This window comes from Strix aluco, chromosome 1, assembly GCF_031877795.1.
Source record: "Strix aluco isolate bStrAlu1 chromosome 1, bStrAlu1.hap1, whole genome shotgun sequence".
Lineage (NCBI taxonomy): Eukaryota > Metazoa > Chordata > Aves > Strigiformes > Strigidae > Strix > Strix aluco.
In genome coordinates, this window is record NC_133931.1 from 47,334,526 (window position 1) to 47,355,540 (window position 21,015).

At 36.2% G+C, this 21,015-nt stretch overlaps 1 protein-coding gene across 2 annotated transcripts in view; it reads right to left on the minus strand.

The window, feature by feature from the left end:
* ASXL3 (ASXL transcriptional regulator 3) overlaps positions 1-21,015 on the minus strand; it is a 139,597-nt gene that overhangs the window by 59,511 nt on the left and 59,071 nt on the right. The window contains exons 4-6 of one of the 2 annotated variants that reach the window (XM_074820037.1): positions 14,562-14,670; positions 13,095-13,206; positions 3,419-3,540 (exon numbers count right to left, since the gene is read on the minus strand). In XM_074820037.1, coding sequence (XP_074676138.1) covers positions 3,419-3,540; positions 13,095-13,206; positions 14,562-14,670 — 343 coding nt within the window. Of the gene's footprint in view, positions 1-3,418; positions 3,541-13,094; positions 13,207-14,561; positions 14,671-21,015 lie in introns of those variants that run through there. The other variant, XM_074820028.1, reaches the window with a different exon arrangement.

Sequence of the window (21,015 nt, forward strand, 5' to 3'; positions counted from 1 at the left end):
TCTTGAAGTTCTTTATCCTCTCTTGGTACTGCCCCAGGAAACAACTGGTACACTGATGGACAAGGTGCTCTTATACTTGGCTATCAGAGTCCAACAGACACTAATACCACCTCAAAGTCCTGGATATTCACACATGCTCAGTGTTACCTACATGAGGCCAGTTTGCAGGTATGATTGTTTCTTCCGAGAAATGTTCCAAGAACATCTTGACAGATACAGACAAATCTGTACATAGCGAAGACTTCCCAGAAAAGTATCACCTCAAGTCAATGGAACAGAAACTGAACCAGAGAGGAGCATGGTAGATACTGTGCCATGACTTGATGTCCGTACTTGAGTTAGCCTTGTCCAGAGCAAGAATAATTCACACAGTAGTGTGACCATGTACCACTGCTAGCAGATGCAGATGTAGTTCAGTACTTTCCCAGGAAGAGGTCTTTACATGGGTCTGCATGCCAAAACTCTTGAGTGTGAAAATGAGGTAAATCAGTATGGAACTGATCAGTACTGATAGGAAATCAGCGTGTGACAGCGTGCCATAAACCTTCGTTTCAAAGGTACTAGATGAGCAACAGCTGGGCACACACACCCGAGCACTTCTAACAGCAAAAGGGAAACAAATCTATAAAATCTGCCATCAGAAAGCCAAGCATAAAAGGCAGCTCTACACCACAGACTCCTGTCTAAACCCTCAGGAAGGGGAACTATTTTGTTGGACATTACACTCAGATACTATACAAACGCAAAACTGAAACTCCCTCAAAAATGAAAGAGAAGCATGAAACACAGCGGTAAAACACTCAAAACCTTTCTCCCAATGAGGACACTACGGAAGGGAGTGAAGCTAGAAAGCTTCCAGAACAAAATGGCAGCCCAGCCTTTGAAAGGTGAGGAGATAAGGTCTGAACTGTGACACAGACCTTGTGAGAGTCCACAGCAACTGCAAACCTCCTTAGCCCCTGCGAAGTACCCCAGATCCACTGCTACCTGAGAGAAATTAAGATCAAGAACCAGGGCTGAAAAATTGCCCTTTCCTCCAAGCTTCTAGCGTAACTCAAGAAATGCAGTGTTGTGACTAATTTGATTCACAAGAACGTCCTAAAATGCAGGCTGTTACAAGGAAATGTGAGATTGCTCTTTGCAATCTAAACCCAGGAATATACCTCTAGAATTCATTAAAAATCAAATCATATGTAAATCCAGCATATAATACTTTCAAGAGAATTACATATGACTAGAGTGGTTAATAAATAGATAAACAGTGGAGAAAATCTTCTAATTCTAGCTCAGATCTTCAAGCAGTACTGCACATTATCAACTTGCCTCTTCCTTTAATTTTAATGGATTACAAAACACATACACACAAGATCAAGTTAATGTGAAGAGTCCACTGTTTTAAAATAAATTGAATAGGAAACTGTTTGAAATACTATCTTGTAGGTTTTCATTCTGTGAAGACTGTTCAGTAATAGAAAAAAAACAATAGCTAGGGAAGACCACATTATGACATATATACAGTATATGTATGTTTAGTACAAGCACTTGCTGAGAGCATGATGATGGTTCATCTTCCGTTACTTTAGCATGGAACCAGTACGTTAATATCAGTTGGAGGAGCACTGCATACAACTGTCTAAAGTTTCTTGTGTATTCAAAGGTACTACAGGTTCTTCTTTGTACAAATTTTAGGTATTATGTATCCATAAAAGCAACAGAAAGATTGGAAAGTGAAAGTATACATTTTCAACAGCAATTTTATAAATAAAATCACTGTTAAAGTTTATTCACCTCTGCTACAGTATCAAATTAAATCAAATCTGCAGCATGTATATGGCAGTAGCCAACACCTGAAACTTTATAGAGAAAACAAAGCAAAAATCCTCTACTATTCCAGAATACAAATGTCCGTTTGTCTAATACTGTACATAGAGAAAACATTTTACTGATAGCTGTAATAATACTCTCATACTCTGAAGTACAGGATCTAATTACCATCAACTTAACTAAAACTAATTTCTTTTTATCGATTACTTAATTTTCTGATGTTGTTCTAAGCCTACTGCCTTAGGGAACGTTTTCAAAGATTTCCATCCATGTTATGACTTTTTATATTAATTAAGCTATTCTGATTAGTTTGCCCTTTTAAAAATTATTCTCAATGCTATACATCTGCAAAGTGACAAACGGTAGAGTTTAAACAGTTATACAAGTTCAAACATTTGTGGCTTTGCTCTTTTTTCCCCCTCCTTTCCCTTTGCCCGCTCTCTCCACCCCTAAGAAAGTTCATATATTGCAAAAGATCTGTATAGAAGAGTTTCCAAGAAGTGTTTTTCAAAACTATCCACACAGTTAGTGAGATGCTTTGTGCCCACTGCTCAATTTTCCTGACCAAACAGATGTGAGAACCCAATCTAACAATCCTTTCCAGTCCTCAAAGCCTCTAAGTACAAGATAACCTTATGTGAATCATAGAGGTCTATTAATTTTGGTGTATTTAAAGTCGAACCGCATGAAAAAGCTAAGCACAAATACTTAAGTGTTTTGAGGAGATGTGGACAGGGATTGCTTAACTCAAGCCTAAATCAACAACTCAGCAATAAACTACCCCATGAAATACTAGACCTCCGTTAACCATAACTAAGAGAGCAGTTATGAGAAAAATTAAAACAACATAATCTGATTATGCTAACACTTTAGAAATGTTATATTTCATTTTTAAATAGTTTTTTTAAGACTAAAACATATTTACATAATCAAAATTGAGAGGAAATGATAATTTTTTTTGAATTATGATTTTTTAGCTTTTCTTTTTCATTTGCGTGGCTGTAAGCTGAACTAATTTGGCACTGTTGAAAAATAATTTTTACATTGTTATGCTTTCAGTTAATATCTGACTTTCAATAATCAGCTACTTTTGCCAAACTTTACTACTTATCATGCAATCTAAATCATTCAAATCATAAGTTATTCAAAAAACAAAAACCACCCCACTTCTATACACTGTAGTGTCAAATACTGTATGAAAGAAAAATTACTTAACAGACCATAAAGAAAAACTGAACAGCAAGTATACCCAGATTGTCACCTATCTGCAAAACTTCTTTCAAAATATTTTTTTTTTTTTACTTTAAGCCTCACATAAAATTTCCAACACAAATGCTTACATAGGAAAAGCAGGGATGCGATAATATCAACAATTCTGCTTACTTGAAAAGCACTTAAAAACCATCAAACTCACAATAAATAGCAGGACTGCACCATTGGTAAAAAGAGAAGAAAAAAACCCCAGCAATACACCACTAAACAAAGCACGAAAAATCCTCAGAAACATTTTGAAATTCTGCTGAGATCTTATTCATATAAGACTGACATACATGCTAAAGGGAAATCAATTGATTGTCAGTCAATACAAGCTTACCTGCTTAAGTGCTTTCTTTGTGTGCTGCTGGAAGGAAGATACTAGCTTGCTTTGCACCGGTGCATTAGTAAGGCTCGAATCACGATTGGAAGACATTTCTTCAGATGTCTGCTTTGGGCAAACTTTATAAAAAGAAAAAAAAAAATCAGAATACTGTTATGGGGGTTATCTTCCCTGTATCTTGGAAAGTCCTGAGGACAGAAAGCAGAAAGGCAAGTGCCTGGAAAACAAAAAGCTCACTATAAGAAATTCAACTAATTTTGAGGTCCAGATGAGCTGTAAATCCAGCCATATTCTAAATAAATGCATTGCTTCACAAATATTTGTACCTCATCATACCCTTTCTATGCAGCTCTGGAGGCCTTGCATATTTTACCTTTCAGGTCCTGAAAGGTAACTGAAATAGTTTGACTTCTGTATTTCACACAGAAGCTAGACAAAAATTATCTTCTTCACCAAGACAATTTTAATGGATTATTATGTGTCTAAACGTGTATTTATACAAGAGACACTGATGACCCTGTGTTCTAGAAATATTTATAAATATGTAACTTCATGCCAGATTGTAATGGCTTCTTAGGAGCCAGACTCATCTATTTTATAACTACTTCTTGGTAAAGCTAAGAACACACACTTTCCTGTTTAACGGGTAGACTGGAATATCCTGCAAAGAGGAATTCTGGTCTCTCAGGTAATACACACTGCTACTTGTCAGCCTTCTAAATAATACATGTTTTAATGAACAAATACCACAGTACTTGCATTAAACAGCTTCTTGAATACATGTTGTGTGAGACACAGAAAAAGTCTCCTGGTTAAAAATAAAAGGAAATATGACTAATGATTTAAAAAAAAACCAGCTTTATTAAACAGATATGAAAGCTGTGAAAATAGCTTGAGGATCCTATTAGTCTTGGTAATCAGCAAGCTTGACTAAAAGGGCTGTAAAAACCTTTCCGCTCTTAATGCCTTGCACTACTATTACTCTCACTAGTATCCTAAGACAGCCCAGCTAAAACAGCATTAGTGTGGATCCAGAAACCAAGCAGCTTTTTTTCCATTCTCCTCTGCTGCCTCAATTCAAGTCTGTCTTCCAGTGCTGCTCAGAGCTGGTTTGCATGTTGACATACCTTCTTTATAATGCTCTGCAGCTGCATACGGTTTTCCAAGGTTTCCCATACTTTGCACACCTACCAGAATAGTTTGAAGACACTCAAAGCAGCTGCACAGACACATGCAAGAGATAATTTTAGCCTGACGTTTCTGTTTGCCTATGGTTTTCTCCTCCATCCGTCAGTGGGATGAGCACACACCTGAAGTAGCATTCTAACTCCCTTGCCTTTAGCAGAGTTTCACAGAAGAAATATTGTAATGATTTTTTGTGTTTGTAAGAAAAATGGAGAGAATAGACACAATTTAGTTATCAATAATTAATGGCCACTGTAAGATGCATGTGACATTAAACATTTGTTTTCACACTGAAATAAAAAATAATTGATACTTACCTCACAGAGAATACAGTTTTATGACATTTGTATTACGTCAAGATAATTTTCATAATAGATTAAAAATTTTCATTAGCAGATAAGACAAATCCTATTTTGTCACAAGATTTATAACTGGTATTTGTCACTTTTTTCCCTTATACCTGAAGGATTTGTCAAAATATACAAAGAAGCTGCAACATAAAACAGGTTCTGAGTTTACAGCATCACCTGGTTTGGATCAATCTTTTCCACATGATGAGCGAAGCTTACTATGAAAAAAGACAACTTAAAGGAGCAGCAAAGTGTCAGCAGAGAACAAACAATAGCTGGTTTATATAATCTAAACCACTGCAATAGCTAAGCTCCTGAGACAAAGAACACCTACACCAAAATGAAAACCTGACATTTTGAATTACCCAGCTTTTGTCTTTTCTTTCAAAGAGAATTTTTTTAGTTTTCTGGCAAAGTCTGAGAGTCAAAGAACTGAAGAAAAGATAAGAAATAGTGTGAGCATACAAACCCAAGTGTTAAGGAGAGGAAAACAACAAATTTTAAAATGTCTAAAGAATGGAAATTGTTATATACTTAACTGTCCCTTCCTAAAAGAGAATCCAATAAGACCTGTCATGAAAAACCTATTCCTGTTCTCCAGGATGACTGCAACTACTATTACCTTCTTGTTCACATGGGAAATTCTGGTTTTCATTGCTCTGATCTAGGACATCATCCAAGACTCTCCCCTATCTATTTTGGTGATAAAGTTCATCCTGGACAGGTTTAGAAACACTAACTGATGATGCTCAACACTACAGCTGTTAATGTCAGAGGCACGATACAGCACAGGAATAAAAATATAGATAGATCTATATTTTGTGCTTTCATTCACTTTTCATTAAAAATAAACACTGAAATTGAGACTGGGTCTATTAGAGGCCATACTTCTTATTTGTATCATTAATTCAATTTTACATAAAAATATTATCAGTGGATTGGTTTCTTTTGCTTCTGTTTCTTTAAAGCTTTGACAACAAAGTTAAACCAAGGAACAGGGATTGTTCTAATGGGTGAAGCAACTGGAACCAAAATCCACTGAAACAATAGTTTTCCAGCACTGTAATCTCTTCTGCAGGTACAGAAGGAATACCTCCCTTTAGGCTGGTTCAGTTTAGTGCAACCCAAATCTAGCTTCTTCAGAGCTTTGGAAAACAAACTTTTTCCTGTAGTCTATGATTAAAGAAATAGATATGTGAGGCTGAAATCTGCTGCTTAAAAAATTTAAAATGACGTTGACTGGAGAAAGTCAACTTCGTTTATTATCAACAAATGATACTTCCTTTCGAAAATATATTTTGTACATTATAAATATTTTCCTTCATATATCTAGTAGCTTAAAATAGTAAGAAGCTACTTTAAATATCGTTTTCCACGTTTTAATTAAATTTCCATTTCCATTTAAAACCAGCTTGATCCAAATCATGGCTTTAAACCTAAGCATCTAGTAAATAAGAGATGTCATTGTCTATTTTCCAAAAGTAGAAGACAGAAACATTACAAATCTAAATACATTATGCTAATTTATATAATTGCTTAATTACTTATACAGTCTTTTTACTTTATTAGTAAAAAAGAATACTAAACTTGGTATACAGGCTTTATTTAGAGGATAATCAAGATATTGTTTACAAAACAATATGAATTGACTTTTCTGTAGGAAATTAAATACAAATATGAGACAATGAATAAGCTTATTCTTTAAAACATGTTCTGCTCCTTAGTGATTTGGCAATCTGTGCCAAAATCTCACTATACTACAATGTCTGTGACCACAGAAAATTGTACTTATTTATTTGTTCATTTATATGGCTAAAGTCCAACTGCTTTTCACTGAATGGGTCAGAAGTAAAAAAAGGGGAAAATACGACAGAAAGATATGTTTGAAATGAACATTGATGATTCTAGTGAAAAAACCAATGCCTTAAGAACAGAACAGGCATTTCTTCTATGGAAACCAAAGAACACAGTAAAAGAAAAACAAACCCAAGAAGAGCCAGTGGTCTTTGTACATACGTACAACTTTGTAAAGCTGCAACTACTTTGTCCATAAGCATTGAAGATGCATGAATATTATCAGATCCATGTTCGCTCGAAAAGCTTTATCAGAAAAGAATGCTAAAAATAAACTGGATGCTGGGGAGGAAAAAAAGAATCCTGAAAGAATGCGACAGATGAAGGAAAAATATTTGGGTAGCATATAAAGAGGATTCACCATTATTGCAACAGTAGAAAAAGCGAACAAGAGCAGTTTTAAGCCTACAGGAGGCATTTCCATTTAGTGGAGAATAATTAGGCTCCATTCTTTAAATCGGCTTCTTCAAGGGCCAGGACTGAGTGAAGGAATAAAGCAAAAAGCAACTATTAAGCCATAAACTGTTAGGTTATGAGCTGGAAGAGCAGCTGGGTTTCTGAAGATAAGACCTCCTTAGCGCGTGTTCAGAGAGTGTTAACATGAATGATAGAATTAGAATTACTTAGCAAAAAGAGCATGTTAAAAATGTTTTTGACAACCTCCATTTAAAATAACTTCCTCTCTTCCATTTTCCCAAGACCAGTTTTGGTAATTATTATGAAAGGCTATCATTTATATAAATCAGCAATGCTATCTTTTAATTTCAAATTTTATAGGCTATCTCTGTGATTTTTTTATTACCTTTTACCTTCCCTACCCAAGAAATATGACACCTACATAAAACATTTTAGAAGACATGTTTCTTCAAAGAAACAATTTTAATAGGAATACAACTTAAAATTATTTTGTCTCACTGCCACTGAAAGTTACTGGAAAAATTATAAACAGATTTATGAAACTAAGATGGACAGAAAAATTCCTGGAGTGGTTTAAGGGACTTATTTTCCCAAAATAAACAGCACAATTAATTCTGATTTCAGACAGACCATACTGATTTAAAATCAAACCAGTTAAATCGACAGCAGTTCACTTCCTTCTTTGTTACAGAAACCACAGCAGATGAGAAGGATTGTTTACTAATGGCCACATTATAAAACACAAATTAATATTGCTACCATATGCTAAAGACTAGAGTCTACCTCAAGTATAAAATGTATGCACACACTCCTGAGATACGAAACTTCACAGAGAACTCCCTTAGGAAAACATATACACAAAATCTCTCTCTAAAATATCCATAAAATTCAATATTTTCTTTGGGTGACACAGATCTATACTTGTATTGACATAAATGGTCATGCTTTGCCAACACAGATGTATCAAGTAATTCACTTCCATCTCTGATCTCTAGAGCCCAACTTGCAAAATCTGAACAATTCAGAACTCAACTGTTGCCATCAGCTCTTGAAAATGAAAACCAGTTTGGGAGTTAGTTAATTGTACAAGTTCGCCAAAGCAAGCAAAAACAGATGCATATATCAAGGGCACTACTGTGACTGTAATACTCTTTTTAAAAAACAATACTAGCACTGTGAAATGATAAAAAATATTGAATAGTATTTTTTGGAACAAGACATCATATACCACATCAGCTTGATAGCTTGCACTGAATCACATTATATTCTCGGCATGCTTTTGAGCCCAAACATTTCACAAAGCTTTGAAAACTGTGAATCCTTATTCCAAAGGAAGTCAACATTTTCCACTAAAAATACACAGCCTGTCATCACTAAGCCACCAATTTCTTAGGCCTCATTACTGTACAGCAAAAAAAGCAGATGAGAAAGACCTCTCCCTCAAGCTCCACAGTACCTTCTCTCATTCTTATGACTCCCCTCCAGTGGCAATGAAACAAACAGAAGTTAAACTTGATCATGGGTACAATAGTTTTATTTTATAGCTACTTGCAGGGAGATGAAAAAAAACCCCACCAAAACAAAAAGTGAAAAACCGTCTCTTTCTGATATGTCAACCAAAACTCTGTATGTTCGAGCTGCTATTCTGTTACTACCCTTCTGCTTTTAGAAGAGCCTATTCCACATCCAGATGTTGTCATGTGCAATGGACATATTCAGCAGAATCATCCAATATTATTCCCAAGAGACAAAATGCCAAGGATAACAGGTTTCCCTGAATTGTCAGAAATCCCATTCCCCGAAAGGAACTGAATATCTAAATGTGGACTCAGGTTTCAAACAACAGTGAGTATTCATTCCTCGCTACATGAATTATCCTAGTGGCTTCCTAGTCCAAAAAGCATAAGGTGTTCAAGAGCACAGTAGCTACAAAGACAGAATTTCAGGATTCAGCACGAATTTGATCCTCTATCATCCGTCATTTCGTTTACTATCTCTAAGAACACTGCCTAAGAAATTGTACTGCCGTTTCATGTTCACAATTGAAGAACTTACAGTTTTAGGAAGTGCTGAAAACCAAAGTGTCTCAAGAGGAGACATGTGTTGCTCATATTTGGGCAAACATCAGAACTTATGTTTGGGCTGAGTTGGGGAGGGTAGTCACGCTACGGTACGAATTGCTACCTCCTCCACAGTTACATCATTGTGCATTCCACTGGCTTGTGTGAAGACAATTTTTAATCAACTGCGCTCCGTGGCTGATGGATTAGCCCTGGCTTCAGAAACCCTAGGGACAAACGCTTTTTGAGAACAGAACATCTTATTGATGGGCAAAAGGATATTATAGTCATTGTTTTCCCAGGCATCAGTAATTGGGGTTTTAATTCTGTTACTGACTGCATCTTTTACATGTTACCCCTGTATTTGAGGGAAATAGAATTTATAAAAAGATATGAAACTGCTAGAGAGCTTCTATAGAAATCCCATTCCAAACCAAATCAACTGTAGTGTAAAGAGTTTCTTTAACATATCCCTTTGGAGAAGGTGGGAAAAGAAAGATTTCTCCACAGCATCTGAAAAATCCAGAGGTGTGACAATTTCAGTTGCCAGTTTAGCAATACTAATGTGGAGTAAAAGCTTTCGCCAAGTCATGTGTTTATAACTGTGAGGAATTTTTATATTATTTTGCTAATAAAATTGTTCAGCAGCCTGCAATATACTGGGAAAAAATGTGCCTGCTGGGGAATAATGTGATTCTTCTCTGTTTGGGTGTCAGCTGCTACTTTTTACTCCAAAAGCTGAAGACATCATCTAAAAGCCCACAAATGGACTGAGGCTGTTGCTTAGGGTTTCATCCTCTGCTTCTAGCTAACTTTAAAGCAGCACTTCTTAAATTCTTGCTAAACAGTTTCTGATCACTCTGTCAGAACTGGGGTTTCTGGACTCTACCACAGTGGAAACAAGAGCAAATAAAAATGCAATCAATTGGGCAATTAAGAATACAATGTGCAAACAATGTCTATCCTCATCATATGTATCATATATCCTAAGTCTGAAAGGAGACAATATATCTATCAACCTTTTCTAAAACACAAGTCAGAAAATTTCATAAAGCTTTTTTTGTACTGAATCAAATGTGATTTTTATGCCAAAGAATAGTTTACTGGAAAGAAAAAAAATCCCAGCTTTAGTGTGAAAAGTTTAATTGATAAACACCTTGTTAGATTTGGTCTGCTAAACCAAATATTTTCTATAGAAATACTTTTTCTCAAATATTTACAAACCGATCAAGTCACCACCTCATCTTTGGTAAACTAACTAGACTGTCCCTATTAAATTTCCCAGAGCAAAGGAGGTATTTGTTCACTCAGGAGTTCTTATGTATCTTTTCTAAATCCTTTCCTGTTTTTCTTAATTCTTTCTTACAGTTATAATGAATGCAATACACCAGTAATCGTTTAACTAGTGCTATACCCAAAGGAAACACTGTGTCTATATTCTTTAATCAGTACTACCAGAATTGCATTGGACTAATTACCAAAAGCATCTCATTCATGTTCAATTCATTTTCTATTGTGATCCTTAAATGCATTTCAGATTTACTGATTTATTGAATATGTTTCCACTGCGCAAATGTGGCCTTTTTTCTTCACTTTAATGTCTAAAAAAAAATCACGCTATTCAACTGTAATCATTTACAAGGCAATCAAGAGAGGTCTCAGCATTTTTATTTATTATCAATAAATTTAATGAAGAAGGATTTTACACTTTTCAAAAAGTATTGACAAAGATATTGAATGACGAGTGGTCAATCATATCCTCAAGGGAACAGCAAAAATACCTCCTGTGGATGGTAAGTCCTACACCTTTGCAGATCTAATAATTTGCAATTTTCAATCCACTTAAAACTGGCTGCATTTCTCAGGCATGGTCCTGTTTTTAAGCCAAGCGTTCTGTACTATAAACGAATTCACTTCTAGAATTCTACATACATATCAATAGACACCTTTAACAACAAAACTTACAGTCTCAAGAAAAGCTATTATCAAACATGTTTAACAAAATTATGTTCTGCATCAGCTGACTGATACAAGATATGCTGTCTTCAATTTCTTATTGTTCCCATCCAGCACCAGCCTTTCTATATGCAATATAGACACACTATTGCCATCCCATTTGTTCTTTTTAAATATATCCACTGCATGACATCAAAAAAATGTAAATGTCTTGTTTTCAAAAAGTTAAATATATTGCAGTTTTCCAAGATCTATTAAAGATGAAACATGAGGAAAAGTTCTCAGCTTTAAAAACAATCTAGGTGTAATTTACTGCTCTACCCCAAATATTTTAAAATGTTTAATTTTAGCAGCTGCTCTTTTATGTCACCACAAGTGCCAGAATTATTTTTATTACTGTAAACTCTGAAAATAGTATGCAACCTCCTCCCAGTCAAAACCCAGCAATTTTCTACTTCGGGCATTCTGGCATCCTTATTTACATCCTACCTACTCCCAAATAATTGCCAGGTTTTTGCCATGATTTTTATTTGTTTATAACAAGTAACATCAACTTTTTCTTTCTTATCTGTATTTACACTGGTTTTAACCATTGTATTCTTCCTGCGACTTAAAGTGTACATCAACAAATTGTCTGAGTATCCAACAGGAATTGTTGAAGAACTACAAATATGTACATTCACTTATACATGCAGTATATACTACATAAGCATAAAATCACTGCACATGCAGAGTCTGTTAACTTATACACATAATCAAAGAAAATGAAAAAACAGAGCCATTTAATAATTCTTGACTTTTGGATTTCCACTGAGCTTCAAAACTTCACCACTAGATCCACAACAACCTGTTTTAGGTAGTTCTGTTATTCCTATCACTGAGCGTTTTGTGATTTTTTCAATGCTGCTAGTAAGCAGTACTGAAATAGCAGTATCAGTCCTGTACAGGTGCAGCATGGAAGCTAAGTAAGTTGCTCAAGATCAAAAACGAAGTCTGTAGCAGAACAACATGAGCTGAGCCTTTTCATGCCCTAGTTGTAAACAGGACACCCTCTCACCATATATGAAGTGAGCCAGAACAGTAGGCCAAAGTCCAGCAGGGGGAAAGGTTGTAAGAAGGCAGCAGAAGAGAAGAACTGATCGAGGAAAGGTTTATTTCAGAGGTCCTGGGAAGCTCAATTTTTGTATAAAGCATTCACTTTATAAGCATTACATGAGTGTAGTTTTAATAAGAAGAATATTAATTTCTATTACTTGCAAGTAATTTTAGGTGACTGAAGAACTGCATTTTCTTTATGAGCAATTATTACCTCTCAAAAAGAAAAAATATTTCTAAGGTCGCCATTTTCAAGTTCTTGCAATATTTCAGTTTGTCATTATTTCTGAGAAAAAAAAATGCATAGGACTTGGTACTTCAACATGTCTTTATGTCAACATGGCACCCAGGAAAACCTCTGCCTGAAACAAAAAAAATACAAACCTTTGTCCTGTGCCCAGAACTCTACTGAGGGACCAACCCCACACACCCACACTGAAATCAGTGAGATGTCTATCTGACAATTGCAAGTCTGAAGCCCAGTAAGGCAAAATACTCTTTAGTTGTGGGGCCTAGAACAAAAAAATTGTAAGCCAAAAAATGATCTACTCAAAATACACCAAACAGCACTACTCATGGTGTTTTACAGATCTAAGTCAAATACAGGTACTTGGTGGTCCTGATTTCTTTATAAGGACAAAAATAGTTCCACTGAGTACAAAGCACTACTTATACTGTTTAGAAATCACACCATGAAAACCTTAAGCAATACTTTTCCCAAAATATGCCCTCTAATATAAAAATTAAAACACCTACCACCATTTTCTTCTCCATTATTATTGTTTGTCTCAGCCATTTCAGTGCCATCTAACTCAGATTCACATCCTAAATCCAATGTTCCATCAGTAGGGCATGTTGATTCTTCTTTCTACAGTTAAAAAGGAAAAAGAAAACTAAAATTAACAAGAAAAAAATCAATCATGATCCGGCTGCATCTCCGAAAATAGATTACTGCAGTGTACTCTCATGCTTACATTTCAAAAAACAGAATAAAATAAAATATGCTTGTGAGTTACTTCACAGAAAGACATAAAAACAGACCTTCATGAAACAACTTGCAAAGAAAAAGCCAAAAAGCTATTTTGTGAAGTCGTAACATACTCTTTTTAAAAAAACTCAAATAAAATGCAAGATCTTCCACCTCTTTTTTTTTAACAGAAACAGACTTGTTTGGTTGTTAGAAATCCTAGTTTTCCAGTTGGGTGTCCACAACGCTGCAGCAAAACACAAATCCTTTAGTGTTTCTTTTCTGCCTTTGCCTGTTTCCTGAATTCAAATAGCTGAAGCAACCTGGAGCTCACAAGCATGGGAGTGATTGTGAATACTTGGATTTCTGCCAAGAATATCTCCCGATTTAAAGAAAAACAACAGCATTTGTTTTAGTAAATTAGGAAATTTTTTTTAGTAAATTAGGAAATAGAGCTTCTGAAAACTATTAATTCAATCGCAGATGCAGAATTTTTACTTATCAGGAGCAAGGCAAATCTATATAGTTTTATATTTTTAAACCCTTACATCAAATAAGTCTGTCATAAATTGCAAAAGATCCTTCCCTCCAGCCCAAAATTTTAATTGACTACATTTAGACTGCCAAACATATAATCTCACTTTCTTGTTTCTCACCTCTGCCTCACATTCCTCCACTCCTATTGTGAATCCCCTCTAAGTTTGATCATGTACAGCATGAAAAAAATTTCCACCCACAGAAACCATCATATACATACCAAAAAAGAAAAATAAAGAGGAAAAGGAATAGAAATAGCATAAAGGCAAAACTATCACTATAATTATATTCCTTCTGAAAAGCAATGATGCAACCTGTAAATTAAAGGCTGATTTATATTAGTCTTGCAAATAATTTTGCCCTGCTCAAAAATCAAATATTAATACTATTACTTAATGAGAACTCAGTGATCCTCTTGAGCTCACTGCTCATAAAACAAAGGCCTTTCTGTGAACAACTCTGAAAAAGCAGCATTTTAGCTAAGCTACATGTTTTTTATACCATATGCCAAATTCAAGAACATGTATATGCTTTCTAGGATAAAACATTCAATGTTTACTTTCATTATAAATCCTTTTAAAAGACATCTGAAAGCAGTTAGGACTATCAGGTCATTTCCTCTCCAAAGAATCTAATCTGTTTACCTTTATATCTATTGAGACATTCATAAAATGGATTAATAGCGCTATGTACTTTCCATATACAAAATTTAAACTTACTTTGAGAGCGTAGAGTCCTGACTTCCCAGGGATTTTGAAGAATGTTCCATCACCTACACGAGTGTTAGTATGAAGCATTGCATTCAGGCATGCTAATGGAGAGGTTCCACTGAAAAATAAAATTGTGCAGTCCAAGATTGAGTGCCTCTTGTAAAACTATTCCCTCGGTCTATTTTTTTTAAAACTCATGCTTGCCTGGCTTTTTTTTTTTTTTTTAATTCTCTCAACCCTGAAAACATCTACATTACAATAACAGGCCAGTTTCAAACTTAATCATATGCATCTGTCCTCTAGGCTCAAGGCAAAAAGTCTGTGAATTATAATTATGCTTTTCTTCATACACCAACCAGCTCCACATTCTAAGAGAACCAAAGTCCAAATATTTATGTGAAATTACTTTGCAAATAACACCATGAAGCCTCATTTCTAAAATGTTACAGACAATGTGGCTGCTGCACATGAATGATCAAAACAGTACCAAGTTCAAGGGCAGCTGCATCCCATAGGATGAAAGGCAACAAAAGAATAATAAAGAGCCCAGGAAGAACACATTTAAAATTAAAAGTGATATATAGTTAAGCCTTCTGGCTTAACATGGTCAGTATGCATCACTATACATAAATACAAGCACGTTTGTACCTTCTATGAAGCACTATCTTTTCTAATTGAGAGTTGCTTTAGAGATTAAGAGATTGACCTACTCAATGTAGTAATTATAATACCACTGTGGAATGCCTGTTAAGGGACTATTTAAAAAGAAACACAACACATTACGAAAAAAAGAGTACTTGTACAGAGATGTCTTTGTAATATATGCATGTTTACATCAGAAAAAGCAAGCAGATGTTTCTACCCCAGCTACACTACACTATTCTGAAAAGTTGATCTAAGAAATGGTGGGGAAGAAGGTAGTCATAAATTGTTTTATTTCATTTTAATTTGAAAATTAAAATACAAGATTTAGAGATGTACTACCACATCTTTGTCCCCATTTACTGACTAATGTACACGGTGTACTCAGGGACTGAATCTGAAACTGTGCTTCTTCCCTGGGGTCCCTAGCCTGCACGCACGCTTATCTTTAGCCACATAAATATATTCCACTTGGTTAAGTGGAACAATGCCTGTGCATTAAATTAAGTGTGTTGCTAAGTATTTCAGGATTAATTATATACTCAACTATAAACCAGGAACAGGGCTTCAAAAGTCCATCAGAAACTACTGTTCTTTATTATGCAATATTATAACACAACATCCAATCTTTGTTGAAAACTGCATGACTGATTTTTTTTTTTATAAATAAAACTGGACTGAAATTGTCATATTTCCTATGATGATGCTTTCTGTTGATTTCCATTGCTCTGTTACAACAAAATTCATCCTTACTGTGCATGTATTAATTTAATGGCAAGATGGAGAGTGTTTAATTGCTCTTCCGGTAAAAATTAAACTATAAAGTGCCCTCAGGACAGGAAGTCCTGTCCAATATAATTAATTTACTATTAGTCACCTAATGTATCACATTACTACATCTAAAATCAGAAAGTATGGGTAAAAATGCTGCTTGTTGATAACCACATCAGATATTTAACAGATATCTATTTTATGAGTCTTCTAAACATAGTCATGCAATATGAAAATTCTGACAAGTTTTTGTTGTTTCTTTTTTTCCCCTGAAAATAAAACTAATTCCACATCTGGTTTTGATACAATACTATAACAGAATACAAAACTAAATATGGTAGAATTATAACAATACTGCTAACAGTAGCACGGAAAACATTAAGAGATTTCATTGAGTTTAAAAATTACTTAAAAGAGATTTGGAATAAGTAGGATACTTCTCTTTACCCATTTTCCTTATTGTATTAATGTTTGACAAGCAAAGACACAAAGCGTTTAATAGAGCAGTTCTAGTTACATAATTTCTTCCATATGTTAACATACATAACGTGAAGCAATTCCGACTCTCACAGTCTTGGATCTTTTTAGTGAAACATTATCACAGATTAAGACTTACTCTGCAAGATCGAAAGAACTTGCTGACTCTGCAGTGGAAGACAAATTCAATATATCAACAAGAAACAAAACTGTGTGTGCATGTATGCATGATTTGTATCCTTCTATTCTGACGCAGATATTCTGGACTCCACACTTATTTTTAGATATCATTAACCAATTAAAATGATACAAGATGAATGAACCCAAAATAGAGGATCTGGCAATATCTCATGACCACTACTGTGCTCACAGCAGATATCTTAATCTTCAAAGTCTAGCCAAATGGCAAGTGGACAATAGAAACTACTCTCTGACTTAGAAAGAAATCTGTATCAGCTACTGAGCCAAAAAGTACTTTAACTACTGTTATGCTTGTTTCATACAGATATCTGCAATTCCTAAATAATTTGGCATGTAACCAAAGGGCCATATCCACCCTTCTTGAAAACTGGACTTGGATATGTCTATAATGAGCACAAAACAAACCACACATACTTAAGTTGCAAATGAAATAATAATCTGGACATTGTGGGGTGGGATTTATTTCAAGCTAGCAGCTCAAACTGAAATTCCATGGTGTCCCTTTATCACTGCTATTTTGACCCATGTTAACCAATGACTTGCCTATTCTTCTGTCAGCACAGGCATCCTTAAAACACTATATTAAAATTCCCAAACGTTACCCACAAGGGATGCTGGAAATGCAGTACATGCCATCACAACACATGGGACTGCGGTTAGAAAAGCCAGGAATCAAAGATCCTATGATGCAGACTGATGTCTGAATCATAGAGCAGTTTCTGAGGGATCCATACTACTTATCGCATGCTTTCTAAATTCTCCTACAGCCTGAGGACATATTCGTTCTGCTCAGAACTGCTGGCATGTATTAATGCAGCAGCCAAGGACTGCCAAATATAAGATCAAGTCAATTTTTGAATGTCAAAAATGGCACAGTTTGACCTAAGTTCTTGAAACACTCCAAATCAGTTCAACTTTGATTCAGTTAAATCAAATTGGATACAATAATATTCTACTTTGTAACTTGATATCTGTGAATTTTTAGAGCCATAACATATTTTAAACCAATATGCTACAAGTTTCGTTGCCATAGCCTACATGCGAGGAATATGTCTACCATTTACATTGAGATGCAGAACTTCCATACTATTTATCATCTTTTGGGTAAGATTGCTTTAAACAGTTGTGGCATTCTAAAAGTCATTCATACATGGGAGTCATCCTCTGTAGCAGTATGTCTTTAAGATTGATCATTTTCAGCTCGTATGTTTATTTTATATACATATACATCTATACATACATACAAGCAGTATACCCACACCCATGCACTTTCAAATAGATTTAAAAAATGGAAAGTTACTTACTTTCTGTAAAGATCATATGAAGTTACAACAACCAGCAACATAGGAAAGAGAAAAAAATTACTAATTAGCCTTCCAATATAAAAGTTGTTAATACAATTTGATCATTTAAAAGACATCAGGCATTTCAATGTTTCATAAGTGCTCTTTCCCAGAATCACTTTAAGTTGGTAGTATTCAGTGCACCCTTCCAAATATAATTACAAAATTCCTGTACATTATCAAAAAAAGCTTCTCACCCCAACTCCCCTAGTCAAAAGTATCTCCAATATTCTGTGATTATGGGCTCCCTCTACTGGTCATGCAGCCGTTGTTACCTAAATTGAAATGCGGGAGTACACCGTGTCTACGCACAAAACCGCAAAAACATGTAGGGGAAGTACAGATTTCAGTTACCTTCTCCCCTGCCACCCTCCCCAAAACCCTAAAAAAATCTGTAAAAACACCAGTAAAAACACTACTTATTTTTATACTGTAAACTTCTCAAACACACGGTTTTCTCAGAGAAACCCTGAAAACTTCTATGGCTATACTTGTCATTCGAATGGTCTTTGCTAGACTGCTTGTCAAGAGAAAAAGATGATGGGCTTGCAAAAAAAAAAATGTTTTAAATATGGAAAATAAATTGACTAAAGCCAACCTCTCCAGACAATGTAGTGTGGCAGACAGTGAAAGTATCCTGACACTATGCAGACAAGGCACCCTGGGTCCTGCAGCAGGCAGCATGTCAGCTGCTCAGCCCCTCTGCACACAGCACAGCCCCCTCCCAGAACTTACAAGGGTTCCTGATCTGCGCCCAAATCGAACGACTGCTGTAAGAGGAGCACTTAGCTATCGTAAATGTGATCAATATTTATTTGTTTGAAATCATCTGCTCATTTTATACAGATCCATAAACAGTCACAAGGGAGGAACAATTGTTACTGACTTCTGGAAACAAAGTAAAACCAAAAGGCTTCAGAACTAATTTCTAGAGCTGATATGAAATCACACAGAATAAAATATGTTTATAATGCATGTTAAGTTACACCAGTTCCAGAGTACACAAGAGTGATAACAAACAAAGACAACAGAACTTATGAGGGAAGACTGTAGAAAACACACCTGTGTGATCCAAAAAACAGAAAAGTAAAACAAGCTGTAATTGTAATTTTTCATAGAAATGTAAAATGCTGTTGAAGTCAATGGAGATTAATGTTCTTCATGGCCACTGGGGTAAGAAAATGAAAGTTCACAGATAGTCTAAAAGTGTGAATGCAGCTGTTGATGTTTTAATCAACACTAGAACAGAGCAGCAAAGTCTGTAAAATGACCCTCATCAGAAGATCAAATGCACACCAGTAAATATACCAGAATGTGTCCCAGTCTTAGTGCGTGTATTGAATGATCTCTTGAGTATGCGTCCAGCACTGTATTCTAGGATTCTTTATCTCTTTAATAAATCAAAATGTTGTTTAAACCTGAGGTTAACCATATATCCTAAGTATATTTTTTCCAACACATGCAGCAGCCAGAAATGCTGGAGAATTGACTAGATGTCTAGATGTGCACTGCTTGCTGAGTGTTTCATGGAGCAATGCATGCAGTACTGGATGCCCAGTGTGATGAAGCCAAAGAACACACAATCTTCAAGGAGCCATGTGCCTGTGGTCTGCCTATTATGTGCCAGCAAAATGTCCGAACTTGACTCACCAGACTGTAGCTGCATCCTAGCTTGAGTGACACACAAAACCACCAGGACCTAAGCAGCAACACCAAGGCAAGAAGATAGCTGTCCTATGTATCAAGAAGACAGGCAAACTGCTACTGACCACTCTAGAGCTGCCCTTCCCCCACAGCCATGCTTGACTGAGCTGGCAGCACTGCAGCAGCCCTTAGCGCTGGGGCTGAGGCAAGCTGTTCCATCCCAGGCTCAGGAGGAAAAACCAGGAGAGGTCCACTGAACAGAAGACTGAAGAACACCCAGACATTTTACCATATTTACATGGTACAGGCACAGGATCCTTTCCCTGGCACAGAGGGAACTACAAAGTACAGTAAATGGCTGCAAACAATGCTGTAGAGTGCAAGATTTCCTGCCAACCATCTACAAGCTTTTCAGTAATAAAGGCTTCAAGTTAGGCTGAACAAATTGAATCACATGATGGTGAAGTCTCCACTGTCTTCCCTGGTGTCCTGGTTTAACCAGGATAGGGTTAAGTTTCCCCAGCAGTGGGGGGGAGCTCTAGCCGGGTTATTCAGATACCATGCGGACTTCACATCCTGGCAGGTCACATCTCCTGGCACCGGAGCGCAGTGCATGTGTGGTTTTGTACATCTGCTCCTCTCACTGCTGTTTTGGTAGCTATTTTGCTCTGTTCATTGCTATCACTATTACTGTTATTGTTATTGTTGTTGTTTGCTGTGTTGCTATTGCATTATTGTATTAAACCTTTCCTTATTTCAGTCTTGGGGCTTTGTATTTCACTCCCTTTGTGGGGGAGGGGTAGCGGCCGTGTGGTCTCAGACCCCAGCAGGGGCTAAACCACCACACCTGGTTATTTTGTAGATCCCTACATAGTGTGATGGGTTGACCCTGGTTGAATGCCAGGTGCCCACCAAACCCACTCTATCACTCTCCTCCTCTGCTGGACAGGGGAGAGAAAATATAACGAAAGTCTCGTGGGTTGAGATAAGGACACCACTCACCAATTACTGTCATGGGCAAAACAGACTCTTCTTGGGGAAATCAGTTAATTTATTACCAATAAAATCAGAGTGGGATAATGACAGAAAGGCTTGCCAAGCTGGTGAAGAGGGCTTTAAACTAAAGTTGCCGGTGAAGAGGAACTTCAATCCATCCCACTCCTACCAGCTTGATGCCAGTGCCAGCAATAGATGCCCAGAGCCTGGAGAGGGGTCACAGGTCAGCAGGAGAGCACCTGAGGAGCAGCACAAAGGAATTCCAGCCACTCCAGCCATAAGTCACCTTCATCAGGGCCCAACTTAAATGCCTCTGTGCAAACACACATAGCATGGGCAATAAACAGAGGAGTTAGATACGTGCACGCCTGCAGGGCTACGATCTTATT